Here is a 15,591-nt window from a genome sequence, read left to right as displayed (position 1 = left end):
TAATGTAATTGCAAAATTTATACAGCTTATTTAAATTATTTTTGAGGAGAAAATCACAGAACTCTGTCTTACTAAATCTGTGTTCTTAAAACACTTAGCTTCAAATCATGAAAAATCAGTGCCTGTGTTCTTGAAAATTTAAATGTGCTCTTTCAGGGTTTTCCTTGAATGCCATAAAATTTTATTTGAAGATGATTGAGACTTTCAGTTCAGATATAAAATTAGGTACTGTCTTGTTTTGTTTTTAAGCAACAAATACATACCTTTTGTCTTTTAGCCTTATTTTCCGGAAAGTACGAATGCTGCTAGGTGGAAAAATTCGCATCCTGCTTTGTGGAGGAGCCCCGCTCTCTGCAGCAACTCAGCGGTTTATGAACATTTGTTTCTGTTGCCCCGTAGGACAGGGCTATGGATTAACTGAATCAGCTGGAGCTGGAACAATCACGGAAGGTTGGTGTCAGTGATCCATGCTGAGCCCTCCGCGTGTATCATCTTTGACGGTCTGCTCATTTGGTGTATGCCACCGAACGTAACTGGGGAGTCGTCGGAATCACTTGTAGTCATAAATGTGTAAAACAGTAGGAGTACTAATTTTGACACGTTGTGCTAAAGCTGGTGACCTACATGTAAAATTAATGCTCTCGTTTGTGGGAGAGAAACCTGTAATAGTGTGAATGGGATCTTGGCATTACTGCATTTACCAGCTGAACTGAATAAATTCTTTCTAATTTTGGTGAGTATATTGAGACATTAGGAAAACTAAAAAAATGGAATGCAAAAGCCTGCACCAGATTTTAATTTCATATAACAGAACTTCATCGTTTCAGTGTCCTTTTAGTCCCAAAATTTCACTTATATTCTGTGGTGGGAGAAGGTCCGATCTGCTGGTTTTTGGCAATGGTGTGATGTACCTAGGAATCATATGAGGAATATCTAAGGTTCATGGCTAGATTATGCCAGCTTGTAGAACTTGCATTATGTTCCTTGGTGATCCACAGACTGCTGTGATGTGGAATTTAGTCCAAGAGGACTTTGAAAATGGCTTCTTCAGTAGCTTGGGGGGGCGGGGAGGGAAGTGGACCTGTAATACCAATGATGTGATGCTCTTCTGGGAAGGTGCCCAGATGCAGAAGTGTTTGGGAATTGAGATTTCAGGAAAGTAAACCGAAATATAGAATCCCTGAATTGTTGCTACTTATTTCAGAGTCCGGCAAACACTATTGAAAGTTTTTGTGCCGCTTCTGAAGCGTGATCCGCATGGACAGCTTGCTGTCAAAGCTGTGTTGATATGACTGGAGGTAGCTATAAATACAGCCGTCTGTTCTCTTTGCAGGATAAGGATTTCATCTCCATTACCTTGATAGATCCATTGGTTTTCTTGGAAGTTCTGTTCTATGAATTAAAGTTCAGAAATAAATTGCAGTTAATTTTCACTAAATGAGATGCATGACAACAAAGATTTTTCTAATTCAGTTTTGGTAATTTTGTTTTCTGAAAAATGCTCTTTTTTAAACTCTAGTTTGGGACTACACTACAGGGAGAGTGGGAGCACCTTTGGTCTGTTGTGAAATCAAGTTAATGAACTGGGAAGAAGGTGAGAATTTCTCTGTGTGATTAAATTGTAGTGCGTTTGAAAGAACTTTATATAGCTATTTTTCTATTCGGCTTTGCTCAGTAGTGGTAGTTAGAAGATGATTTCTTGGCTCTTTAAATTTTAAATGCTACTTTTACCTATAAAAGTTTGATCTTGGGGAGAAAAAAAGGTAAAATAAATTCCTTAGTGGTTTTTAAGCTTACAAATATCTAGACAGAAACTATCGATGTGAGTGGCATTTTGACTAGGTTGTGTTATGATTCTCTTTGGCTATACTGTTTCTTTTATTCCAGTCACTATAATTGTGTATGCGTATTGTGTAAAAGTATGTTGAACGTCTTGTTAGATCAGTATTCTTGCAGGATGGGGTGTGGGTCTTGTATGTTGTGTCTTAGAGCTGCTGGATTCAGGAGAATGTGTGATACCTTCTGTGGCCGTTAAGAAATTATTTAAAAATAATCTTAATAATATTAATAATTAAATTATTTAAAAATATTTTAAAAAGTCTGAAATGTGTTTAGGTGATTTCCTTTCACTGTGGGCTTTTATGTATTGTAGAGTAGAAACACATAATACTTAAGGGTGTTTTGGGCTAATGTGAGACCTTGTAGGTTTTTTCTTTCCTAAAATATGAGGCAAAAATTATCTTTTTTTTAGATTTGAGCCTGTATGAAACTGATAGACCGTGTTAGTCCTGGCAGAAAGAGTACATAGAGGTGGCATTTGCCCTCTGCATGTGTGTGAATTTCACTGTTTGTAAACACAGATGTTAAATAGCTGTTTATATGCTGAAAAGAGTTGGAACCACCTCTCCTCTTACTGAACTATTTAAGCAAGTGGTAACTTTGGCTACGGACTTACTAAAGTGTTTAATTCTGTATTTAAATAGTAAAACTAATAGGAATTCTTGCTTTGGCATATATTTTAATTCTTGTTAACATAATAAAAACTGTACTTTTAGGTGGATATTACAACACCGATAAACCATATCCTAGAGGTGAGATTCTTATTGGAGGACAAAATGTGACTGTGGGATACTACAAAAATGAAGTGCGAACCAAAAAAGATTTCACTGTTGATGAGAATGGGCAAAGGTGGCTTCATACTGGAGACATTGGAGAGTTTCATCAAGATGGATGTCTAAAAATTATTGGTGAGTTAGTATCTTCAGGTGAACATATGTATGTAAACATTTTTCATGGCTGCTAAGTACTGTAATTTACCAAAAAAACCCCTCTCCATATGTTGTCATGCAGTCTAAAGCGCTGCCATATATCCCGGGGAAACGCTGATATGTTGCTCTAAACTTGATTGTGTGTGTTAAAAAACGATATAAATTTTAAAACAATTGCTTCCTTTTAAAACAGTCTTAACATTGACTCCACTCTGTTAGTGAGACTGGGTAGTAATTAGAGAGTAAAATGTAGACTAATTGGGCTATATAAGCTGCCTTAGATTTTATAATTTAAGTGTGGAATTTGATTCAGTGAAAGGGCTCTTCTGGTAATATGTGCTCAGGAATTAAATAAGCCTTTTTTTAATCTTGCCGTTCTTTGTAATAAGAATATCCCTTTACCATAATGGAACTAGGGGAAAAATATAGTTAAGTAAAGGTGTTGCACATAAGGCTCTGATGGGCTCATAATTCTTTGACACCTCTAGGCACAAAAATAGGTGGCCTGACAACTGCCAGGTGTGTCTCTTGGAGTCAGTGGGTGATTTAGGGTGCTCTTTAATCCTGAAAACTAAGCTTATTTGATTTATTGTGTGAGAAGAATCTTGTGTCCTATTGCAGCTGCCTTGCACAGGTCAAACGGGTCAGACAGCTACAAAAACTACCTTGCCTGGTTGCACAAAGCAACCTGAAGGTATATAGCCAAGCAGAGGTACTCCTGGCTGCCATCACAGCTAGGCTAGAGTAGTCACCTTTGCTTTCTTTGGCCTATGTGCAATAAGTTCAAGTAATTTGGGCTTTAATTTTCGGTTCCTATTGTTGTGTTTCAAATAACAGATGGACAGTTGCTCTTTAAATATAGATTTAGCCTGGGAATAAATATCAAAATGTCACCAAATGCTGCATTTCCTGCTTGAAGCGTCTGGACCAGACAGCAGAAAATGCGTGCCTCTGGCCAGACACTGGCTTTTGCGTAATCCTAGTTGTCTTCCATTTACACGCTGGTGCAGTCACATTGGAGATGCTGTTCTGAAGACAGAAAATGCATGGGATCGAAATGTGTCTCATGTTTAAGTGAGGGACAGATTGATAAAATGCCAAGTCTGGAAACGTGATATTAAATGTTTCTGGTACATTCACCAAACATGAGTCAGCTTACCTTTTGGCATTTGTACCTTCTTTTCAGAAAAGTATAAAATCAATGTCTAAAGTTTTGTGTTCTGTAATTAATGGTTAATTCGTTTTTTCCTCAATAGATCGTAAAAAAGATCTTGTAAAACTCCAGGCAGGAGAATACGTTTCTCTTGGCAAAGTAGAAGCAGCTCTAAAGAATCTTCCACTGGTAGATAATATTTGTGCGTATGCAAGCAGGTAAGAGGCAGCTGGTAGTTTGTTATTATTGTATTCTTATCTGTCCTACTGAAGATGTAAGCAAAATTTTTTGCCATTCAACGTGTGGAGTTTTTTAAACCAGTTGATAAAGGATTTTACTTATAGTACAATGGAATAACTTTCTCTATCAAAACTAAGACATCTGAAAGGTTTGGTTTTATTTTTCCCTTCCTATTTTTTTTTCATCATTTCTTGGAGAACGCCAAGAATGAGTCTTTCTTTCATTTCCTTTTCCCCAATCTGAAAAGCAGTTAAGCTCTGACTGCATCACTCAAGCACTTCAGAGATTATTACCTACCTAAGCCCCGCGACACCTTGTTCCTTTCTGTATTCAGCTGTAGTCTGTTCTTCAGAGCAAGTACTGTTGTACTTTGGAGGAAGGGGGGGGAAAAATCCCACCAACATCCCAGAAGCTCGTTTGCACATTAAAAATAGTTTTCTTTTAACCCCTGCAATATACTAGCAGAAGCTTTGAAGCTTGAAAGAAAACTCTGTAAATACTATGCAAACACACAATAAATGATGATCAAATGTCCTTTATATTTGCTTTCTAAGTGCACTACCAAATTAAGCATATAAGGGCCTAAGTTTCTATTTCTAGAATTTCCTACCTGTACATGATATAGACTTAAATGTATAAATACACTTCACGTGGTCGTTGTTGTCATTTTGGAGCTTCTGAATGATCAGAAATACTCTGATTTCCAGTATGGCCAAAAAAGCCCCACTTGATAACTTTGAAGGAGGCCAGGGCAAGCATACTAGAGAACTGCTCAGTGGTAATAAAATAGAAAATTAACTTTTGGTTTGTTCACCTGGTTCTCTGTGGTATATTTCTTTTTTTTTTTTGTGTGTGTGTGTTAACTAATGAAGTTCCAGGATGACTACCAGTTTTGACAGTTCTGTATCAGTAGGCTGACGTGCACTGGGCATGCCACTGCTGAGAAAACTTCCATTATATTAGGCTTTATTTGTGGTTTTGACATGTTGGGCAGGTCTCATATTTGCTTGCTTTCACTGCCTGAGGCTCTGTGCCTGTTCTGAGCACCCTCTGTAGTCTTTGGAGAAAGAGGCTCTTCCAGATGGTGATTTCTGCAGTTCCAGGGTTGAAGGTCACTGTTGGAATCGTACTATCAAATTTGTGTTAACTTTGCCAGGTCAGCATTACTTTACAGACTAAAATGCACTTGTCAGGCATTTGACTCTGGTAGTCTGTGTCCTGTCTATTACTTAAAAATAGGAAAATCTATGAGTAATTTTTAAAGGTAACTTACAGAGTCCCAAGTACACTGCAAACTGTTTTTCTGTTGCTGCTATATTTCTTCCTAATAATTTCATGCCCGTAATTCGGCATCAGTAGCCATGTAATACAGATTTTATGGATGATTGTCCATATGCACATTTCACTGTGGATGATACTCACCTTAGCAGCGTGAGCTCAGAGACTTTTTGTTAGCAGTGCCCACAACTTCATATTCTGTCACTCCTTATACTTTGCCTGCGTGATCTCATAAGTAAGAGTCGTCCTTCATTTGTAGCTGTTTTACCTCCTACGTGCAAAAGGACAAGGAGGGCAGACTCTTACAAATAGGTTAGATCTAGGATTTGACCTTAGATCTTGGGGTGCATGTCTCCTGAATACAGGTGGCAGGGAATCAAAAGTGTTTGCATGATATCACTGCTTTAAAAGCTGTATGCATTGACCACCACGGACAAAATACTCGGTGAGATAAGGAATAAAATGTTTGATGAAAGGAATCACGATTAGAGCTCTTTCAGAGGAGACTCCTAATGCTTTATCAGCACTTCACTCATCCAAAATGTATCCAGTGGATATCAAGCATCACGTCAGGAAAATGAGTAGCTCAGTTACCTGAGGAATGAGCAAACAGCTAAAAAAACCCAAGGGAGTTCTCAGCAGGAAGCTCAAGGAGAGCTGACAAGGGCCAGACTTCACAGAATAGAAATGGTGATATTGACGTGTAGTGCCACGGTGTCTCTCACTGTAGGTCTGAGAGCCGTGCTCGAGTAGGGTGTCAAGCACAGCAAGGGAATCAAGATTCCTAGTGTTTTAGCATGGAGGAGATGACTTAAGAGGTCCTGAGGACCAAATTCTGAAAATGTCTTCCTTCATGCTGCTGCTATGACCTCCAAGACTGAAGAAGCTAGCAAATTCAAATAATCTACAGAAGGAACAGTAGTGGAGAGGGAAGTGGCTGCTCCAGAGAGATGATGTAGTCTTCAGGATACTTCTCAAGACGAACAGTGCTTTAGCATTTGAACTGCAGCAAGTCAAGATTTAACTTGGTGGTACAGAATGAAAAACTACATGTTCCAGGAGCTGTCAGCTCTGAGGTGCTTTTTCCAGGAAAACGCATAGTTGGATGAACTCGTTTGTCCAGAGGAAGTATGCTTCCACTGCAGAGCCTGAATTTTAGATGAACCAGAAGTTTGAGACTTACCCAGCCAACTGATTACTTCTGTGTGCTGTTTATCCCTGGAGTCGCTGGCGATATTGCTGGACGTGACCTTAAGCATGCCAAATGACTACAGGAACCAGGGGTGAAAGTGCCAGAATCCTTTGTGTTCTGGATGCCTTCGTACATAATAGATATGACAGAGTAGACCCCAGATGAAGTTACAAGGGTTCAGTACAGAGTATAGTTAGGGGGCGGGGGGGGATCAGAGGCAAAGGCAGAAGGTGAGATGTGAGCAGTAAGTGATGCTGAGGCTAATCTGAAGTCTTTCTGCAAGTACATTCTTAGAGAAAAATGAGAAGAGTTTCAAGTCAGCCAAAAGGCAAAGCTTGTCGACAGATGATGCCAGAGAAGCCTGTTTGTAATGGACTTTTGTGCAGTCTTCACGGCTGCTGTCAGATGCCCATTGTAATTCATACCAGCAACAAAGGAGAAAATTGCCATGTACAGGAACCAAAAGGGTATTTAGAATTAGTATTTTAAAATTATCTCTGACACCTTAAAGGACAAGCTAAAGTAATCTCCATACTGGGGTTAAGGTTCTGTATTTTGCATTAATGGTCTGTCTGGTGAAAGACAGTTGAAAACATTTATTAAATCTGTATATGGTTAAGGTAGGACAGGACCAAAGGGACAGTGGAGGACAGGATTAGAATTCTGAGCAAGCTTGACTAGATGGAGCTTTGGTTGAACACAGTGGTCAGTTTAAAGAGGGGAAATATAAACTATACTTACAAGTAAATAAACCGCAAAAATTCAGCGGGTGCTGACGTGAGTCAAGAAGTACCATGCTGTTGTAAGAAGGTAAATATTATGGCATAATTAGATGTATAGCCTACAAGATGCACAATGATCTTTTTGCTCTAACAAGACTTAAAGGGTCTGAGTTCCACATGCAGCACTTCAGAAAAGGTGGACGTCTTGAAAAGAATCCAGGAGAAAAATGGGAATGTCTGGGCAGAGATCTCTGATGCATGACTTAGAAGAAAAGGGCATTGCTTAAATTCCTAAAGAAGCTTAAGAAAGGAAGGAAGACTAGACAGATGAGAAGGAAAAAAAATAGTAACAGTCTGTGAACAAATACATGGCTTCTGTGGAAAGGAGAGGAATGTCTGACAGTTCACTATATGAAAATGCAACTGATGTAAACTGCAGAGAGGACGAGTCAGGAATAGCCACCAGGAACAGCTTACTAGTGCTAAAAGTAGTGAAGCATCGGCGTTTGCCTGATGTTTAAGAACAGGTTGGACAAACACCTTTAGATGTAGCTGACTTTGCTTCAAGTCAGGTGCATGAATGAGATGATCAATTAGATGACCTTCTGAGATCCCTTTCAGCTCTGATTCTGTGGTCTGCTTTGTTAGCACATGTAGAGCTGCTATGTGAGGTTCTGTTCACGTTTTCCCTAAACTTTACACCATCTCAAAAGTCTTGAATACCTCTTTCAAGGCGAATCGTGCTTCAGCGTTTTTCCAAAGACTTTGAGATCACGGCTTCATATGTTCTAGGCATACCAGGAGCAGGCAAAGATTGCCAACAGCAGAATGAGTGTATGGACAATCTCTTGAAAGAGAAAGGCAAGTCACTTACCTTACAGAAGCAGGCGTTCTTTGAGATGGGTTCTGCATATGCTCATTCTACGACCTGCTCTCCAGCCCCTCTTCGCTGCAGTCCTCTACAGTAACTGGATTCTGCAGGGGAGAGGAAACTGAGGTAGGGAAGCGGCACACCGGTCTTCATGTCAGGATGCAAAACTTGAGGAGAGGCAGAGTGCGTTGACCTCATGTGGGTACTGCTACCCCAAAGCTTTGAGCGTGAGGGACAGTGGAATATGCATATGGACAGCACACCTTGAAGCAAACCGGTTGCTGTAAGGTAAGTAGCTTCTCTTTCTACTTATTTTTAAGCAGGCAAAGGTAATTTGGGTACTATTTCAGAAAGACTATCAGGTGAACAAAAGCCAACTGTTAAGCGCAATATCTCTATTATCAAGTGCAAAGCCCCCAACTTGAAATGTTATTTTTGAAGACTTGCTAACTTTACAAAATTCATACTAAAGTACATTATACTTCTCAGTTTCCATTCTTATGTCATTGGATTTGTTGTGCCAAATCAAAAGGAGCTCGCAGAACTAGCTCGAAAGAAAGGATTTAAAGGAACCTGGGAAGAGATCTGTAACAGTCCTGAGATGGAAAAAGAGGTACTGAAGGTGCTAGCTGAGGCTGCCATGGCAGGTGAGTAGCTGGGCAGATCATACTAACCTTACGGACCAAAATGTCTGTGAAACAGATAAGCATAGGCCCTAAAAATAGCGTGTGTATTTTATAGAACATATATGAAGTGAAGTCTTCATACAAAAAACCAAACAAAATATGAGTCGGGTCAGTCCTTTTGATTCATGTAACTATTTTTTTGACCATGGCCGATAGCTGAGGAAAGAATATAAAAACAGGGCAAACTCAACAAGCTCAGGTCAGTTCTTATATAAGTATTTGTGTCTGGCGCTCTCTAAGGTGTTCTGTAATACTTTTTTGGCCTTAGCTGCTGGTCCAAGAGAACGTGGGTCATCTGTAGATCCATGATCTGTGTGTCTCAGGTGCTGCGTACCTCTGCATAGTTGAAATAAGCCCATGGCGACAGGGACTGTTCTAGCTTCCAGTGACTTGCATCTGAGGGGTTTCCTAAACTGAAAGCGGTGTCTTTGTAGCTAATGACTTTCAGAAGACTTTTCTTACATTAACTCTTCTAGTTAAAGCTACGTAAATATTCTGTATCAGTATCCATACTACCTCTCGGCGGAGTTGAGCAGCTCAGCTACGTTCGTGTGAAGAAATGCCTCTTGTTTGTTTTAACCCTGCCATCTGCTAGTTCGGTTTGGTTCTGCCAAGCTCATGTCTGGGAGAACAATCACAATGGCAGTTGTGATTTCTTTTCAGTGTCTATTATACTTCCCCCTCAGCTGTATCTTTTTCATGCTAATTGGTCATCGTCTGTTTAGCTGTTCTGGTGCAGAATTAAACAGTGGCACAGTGATACGCTGTTTGTTCTTTCATCATAATTTCTGCCTTGTTTCTGCTTTTGATCATTACTAAGCACTGAGCTTTTTTCATAAAGCTGTCAGATATGACCGTGTTTTTTAAATAGTCATTGTGGATGTTAAATTTGTTTTTCATATGTGTTCCCTTTTACACTTTTCTGCAATGAATGTTTTCTGCAGTCTGCTTTGCAGTCGCTCAGTATCACGATGCCCTTCCGCATCTCTGTGTAATTTGTGCTCATCTTTTCTACCCTGGATGACTTTATGCTTCCAACAGTCTTTGTTTCACTAATCTTCATCTCTTCTCCGTATTACTTGTGAATATATTCCACTTGGTGATCAGTGTATTTGCAGACTTCTGTTGCAGGAAGATGCTCTTACGATGACTGCAGTCTCAGTACTGCAGCAGACTCTGTTTTCCTTGCCCCGTGTCTCCAGTCCGTTTTCCTTCACTGGGTGGAGCGTATGGGCAGAGTTGTTCTAAGAAGCTGCTGTGGTGGAGAGCGTGTACAAAGCCGCTTTCCTTCTTTTGTGCAGCACACGATTGATGAAGCAGAACATTTGATTCAATCCTAGGCATTTTTACACATTTTGATGTTATTTTATATCTGGTTTTGGTTTTTTCACTTTGGTATCATAGGGTTTACTTTTAAAGTAATGTTATGATTATAGTGCAACATTGCGCAAAAAAAAAAAAAAAACAAACACAAAAAACCCAACCAAAAACAACAAAAAAACCCAACAACCAAAAAACAAACCCTCATCCAAACCCAGCGATTTAATGTCAAGGGGAGTAAAAGGTGCAGGAAAATCTAGAAATGGCAGGTTGCACAGGATAATTATACATTTGTAGATTATTTTTTTATTTAACCTGAAAATAGATTATTTTTTTGAATGTGGCCCATCTGTTGATTACTTTACTTTTCTTAGAGCTACTTCTTTTTCTTCTCTTATGTCTGAAACCATAGCAGAAGCTCTTGCAAATGATAGTGTTTTGTGCTAACCGTTCTGTTTCAGTAAGGGGAACGGCTGCCATATGAACTTACTTTTCTCAAACAATTCAGGACTATCAAGAAAAAACACCAAACTCCCCTGTTTTTTTCCAACTTAAGTAGTATGGCTTTTAAGACCTTATCTCCAGAAGGTATCATAAGACTGCTACAACAGCGTATATTTTGAGGATGTCTCCTTCATGCACTGAGGCTTTTCTGAGGTTAGGGAGCAGCTGGGGTTTATTTCGATATTTCTGTGGGAACTGGAGGACAGTTACTGGTGGATCCTGTCACTCTGCTAGTGACCACGCGGGTTTTCAGAGCTAACCATGGGGGTTTGGGCAACGCTTCTTCGTTCATGTCGTGTGCTCTTCTGTGCAAGAGTACAGTTCCTCCTCTTGTGCTTAACTGGAGAAAAATGGTTACATTTACATTTTGTATTAAAAATGTTTATTTTTACAGCTAACCTGGAGAAGTTTGAAATACCAGTAAAAATACGTTTGAGCCCTGATCCTTGGACCCCTGAGACTGGTCTAGTGACAGATGCGTTCAAACTAAAACGCAAAGAGCTTACGGCATACTATCAAATGGACATCGATCGAATGTATGGAAAAAATGTAAAATAATTATTTTTTTTCTGCACCACTTTGCTACAATGAGCTTGGATCAAATAGGAAATACTTGAATTGCCTGTCTCAACGCTTGAGATCAACACACAAAACCACCATTCGTCATTTGCAGCTTAAACTGTTATTTCTGATAACATCACCATGATGACTGGCAAGTTTAGTAAAATGTTACGGCAGCAAACTTGTGTCTGTCTCCTTTTTTTCCAGTTTTCTCTGCTACCTTCTCAGTCTGTGGATTTTCCCGAGTCTTTTTGGGAAACCACGATTCTGAAGCCTCAAGTTTTTAAACATTTATAAATCCTGTATAATGTTTTATTTGTATCTTTAAAATTTGGATGTATATAGAGAGAACTTGGCTATATAAGAAATGGTTATACTGGGGGCCTTTTTTACCTAATTATTTAAAGATATAAGGTATTGACGTTGTGATATTATGTACATTGAAAATGCTTTCATTGGTGAACAGAGGACCGGGTTATTTGCTGCTGTGCTATTTTTTTTCTGTGTAAATCTGAGGGAGAAAATATTTGACATTGCAGCTTGTGGAATACGCATTCAGTATGTGCCTAATGGTTACTTTTATTTTTATCTGAAAATGAAAAGATGGTTGTGGCACAGCTCTGCATAAAGGCAGGTACTCTTGCAGGTGTTAGTTAAAGCTTGTTTAATACAAAAGACGCTATTAACTCAGCAAAAGTTAAACCTAAGAATAATCTCTCAAATATAGAAGCTCCTTTTTTTTAAAGAGCTGGTGACCATTTCATACGGTAGTTGAATTGTGTAGAGCTAATAAGAGCTCTAAGCATTAATTTCACTAAACGCTTGGTAAGTTTGACAGTGCCCTTTGAGCAGAGGGACTGTAGCAGCTTTTGTCTTTTCTCATCAGGTTTGGACATTACACCGGGTTTGCTCTTTCATTGTTTGGCAAAGTCTGGCAAGACCCTGGTTCTGCCCTAGCCGCAACCCAAATCCTACTGGGGGGATTTTTAAAGTCATAATGACAGTTATGTTCTCAGCTCACACGGTGCCTAGCTGCCCTTTGTGCCATTAAAAATCTCCCTTTAATTCTGTGTTCTTTTGTTTAGCGCTTTTTTTGCTTTAAAACCAGATATTTGACATATTTGTCAGCCAGAGTTATTTATGTTACTTGGTTTGTTACACCCAATTCTTACTTTGGGAAGCAGTCTCAATTTCTGTTTTACTATAAATATGTGAATATTGTTTCAAGAACTATGGGGGATCTTTTCATCTTCAGTGGGAGTGTTTGGGTTTGTTTCAGATGTGAATTTTATTTTCAAAATATTTCTCGAAAGACTATTTTAATCAGGGTTACATGAGAATGTGAAAAGGCATGCATCAGTCTACTTTGTGACAAAGATTAAAATGGCTTTAATTTGGAGATTATTCTCTCGTGTATCATTTACTTGCAGTACGAAAAAAATCAAGGTCTTGATGCTCACTTAGTATCCTACTGTGGTAGCATATAGCAGTTCTGAACGGCAGAGGCTTTGTCTAGGGGAAGGAGTTCTGCTGGTAGCATTTGTGACGTGGGAGTTTTGGAAGATGTTTGGTATACAAATTTCCTTTTAAAATTTTTCTGAAATATTATTATTTAAATTAACACTTGTCATCAATTACGGAAAGCAGTTTCATAGGCGTCGAAAGTTATCGAGTAGTTTCCCTGTGCTGTAGTTCTGACGGAACGTTGCGGATGTGTGTGCTGTAGTTCATGTTACGTTACCATCTCTCCCACTATTCATGGATTTCCCCTGCTGCTGTCTATGGAAAAACTGTTACAGTTTGGTGAATTTTGGTGTAACTAGTCAAACGGAAATATAAGCAACAGAACTAAATTAGAACCGTATTTGTGGGACAAATGCCTTCAGATACCTAGATCATAAATTAAAACCTCCGGCAAGTAGAGATAAGACTAATGTTGGTAAGTGGCTGAAGAATCCGAATGTGGATATTGCCAAGTCTGTAGGGCAGCGTCACACCGTATATTAGACATGACTAATACTTACATATGTATCTGTGCTCCATCGACAGGTTCTTAGATAGTTCGCACTCAGCACAGGATGTACATTGTTCAAATATTTTTTTGTGATTTTTAGTGAAAATTAATAAATTGCCGAAGTACTATGTATGTCACTTGGTGCATTGTGCAGCAGATTTAAAAAAATAAATCTGCTTTTGGTTAATTCGGAAGAAATCTAAAGTTAGTATTTTATTCTGCTAAGGGTTTAAATCCACTTTTGGATAAATTGCATAAATGAAACTCTTAAAGTGGTTTGAAAATAGTAGTTTTAACCTTTCTTCTTATCCAGTCACAAGATTGGGTTACAGTCTACTGTGCGTTTGATTTTACAGTTCAATTTTTGTGTTTAAAACTGATGTCAGTATATAGTTGCTTCTTCTTTAGACATCACGTTCATTGTGGACATTTAATTTCTTCTGCCGAATGTGAAAACAAAGCAGTTCATTAATTTTAGCCTCCGCGTTGAAGATAGGAAGACTTTTAAAATATTTGTCTGGGCTTAAGATGTTTGTGATGAGTATGGTCTTTCTTTTGATTTATAACAAAAAACCCCAGACTTTAATACTGCTAGGTTCTGAGTACTTCTGTGTCCCGTCGAGGGCCCCTGTCCCGTGGGTGTCCCTGCGCCACGGCTATAACAGGACGGTAAGTCGGAGCTGGCGTTCGGGTGTAGGACTCCCCTCTCTGGCAGCCTTGATCCTGTAGATCTGAGATACTTCTGGCTGCCACCACCTTCTCGCCCTGTGAGAAAGACAACTTTAGGGGCATTTGTTGGAACCCCGCGTAGATGCACTACATGCCAGCCAGGAATTTACCTGGTCTCTTGCTCTGTTTGTTTGTTTGTTTTTTAATCTGTCTTCCCATGCCCAGTGTAACAAAGTACCTGCTGGCACGTATTGCACGTGTCCCACGGACAGCTGTAGAGTAAATTAGCAAAAGCGCATGGCTGGAAGTAGCGGTCTCCATCATGTGGGGAATTTTGTAATGGAAAGAGCCGTTGACTCTTAAACTGTCTTTCTGAGCTCAAACCGAGAACAAGGGGTGTGTACCTCACCCGAGGGGCCCCAAAAAGGGGGGGATTTTTAACAAAGCTTTTGTAAATACAGGACTTCCCAGAACTATGAATTGTAACTACTTGTTCTGTTGTGAAAATTTACTTATTTCATTATTAAAAATGACTCACCAAGAAATTCCAAGGATGCTGTGAATCTCCTTTAAATCCGTACAATTATTTAAAAATATTTCATGACTTTGAGTCAGATTCAGTCTAGACGTCATAAATGTCCTTTGCAGAGAATAGTGTTTCTGGAGTAGGTTAGGAAAGGGAAAAATTAAATGTCAGAAAAAGACCTTGCAGGTTTACTGATGCTGCTACACCTGCAGTTTACACGCAAGCAGGACCATACCTCAATGGGAGGCTGTATCTTAGCAGTAAAATACTTAGCTGAAATGAAAGCGAAAAAAAATGTGCACCTGAAAGTAAGGACATAATGCGTACCCACGTCCTGCTGGTTTTATAGACAGGGTGCGGAGAAGAGTATGGAATTGAAACCATACATGAAGAACGTCCTGTAAAGCTTGTAAGTTTATGCAGAAATTGCTATAGGACATAAAACTCCTTTGCAATAACCTTTATCCTGCTAAAATTCACAAGCTCTTATTCTGTACTAAAACTAGTTTGGGCGATGCAGTGCAGCTTTTTTAATTTTTATTAATGTGATGTATTAACTACTTTGGACTCGATATAAAATTGTGTACATCTGTTTCTTTACTGGTAAGAGGAACAATCTTCAACTTGCGTACACCTTGGACCAGGCTGAAAAGTTAATTGAGTGACCAGTTGTATATTATTGTAGTTGGTTATTTAATGTAAACTCATTTTCAATGTGATCTTGGTTGTTACTATGAACTGCCTGAACATTGTATATCCTAATTGAGTTATATTGTATGGATTATTTATTTGTAATTGGATATCATGTTTCAAAAATAAAATTAATTTCACAAATTAGGCTCCGTACGTCCAGTTTTTTAAGTGGCATTTCATTTTGTCTTAGCCGAGATAATTTACGGTCCTAAATTAGTGAACTTAAACCCTGTTGGGTGAGTATGGGGCTGTTTAAGCAGGTTGTGGTGGGTGAGGATAGTTCAAACCGTTGCGTTGCCAGGGAAAGCTCTTTGGTGGTGGGTATGTCCTTTCGCTCAGCTCCCTGTCCCGGGCTGCAAAAGGCTCTGTCCCTGCGTTGTGGGATCTTGACGGT

General features: G+C 39.2%; 1 protein-coding gene across 3 annotated transcripts in view; it reads left to right on the top strand.

Annotated features, from left to right (window-relative positions):
* The window catches only part of ACSL3 (acyl-CoA synthetase long chain family member 3), a 55,740-nt gene extending 40,399 nt beyond the window's left edge, over nt 1-15,341 (top strand). For all 3 annotated transcript variants that reach the window (XM_063338302.1, XM_063338303.1, XM_063338304.1), the window contains 6 exons: nt 278-450; nt 1,520-1,594; nt 2,556-2,747; nt 4,025-4,139; nt 8,714-8,871; nt 11,129-15,341. In XM_063338302.1, coding sequence (XP_063194372.1) covers nt 278-450; nt 1,520-1,594; nt 2,556-2,747; nt 4,025-4,139; nt 8,714-8,871; nt 11,129-11,292 — 877 coding nt within the window. In that variant the 3' untranslated portion in view covers nt 11,293-15,341. The remainder of the gene's footprint in view (nt 1-277; nt 451-1,519; nt 1,595-2,555; nt 2,748-4,024; nt 4,140-8,713; nt 8,872-11,128) is intronic.
* Nucleotides 15,342-15,591: the final 250 nt, after the last annotated feature.

Source organism: Chroicocephalus ridibundus, chromosome 6, assembly GCF_963924245.1.
Source record: "Chroicocephalus ridibundus chromosome 6, bChrRid1.1, whole genome shotgun sequence".
Taxonomy (NCBI): domain Eukaryota; kingdom Metazoa; phylum Chordata; class Aves; order Charadriiformes; family Laridae; genus Chroicocephalus; species Chroicocephalus ridibundus.
This window is presented reverse-complemented; position numbering and strand designations above follow the sequence as displayed.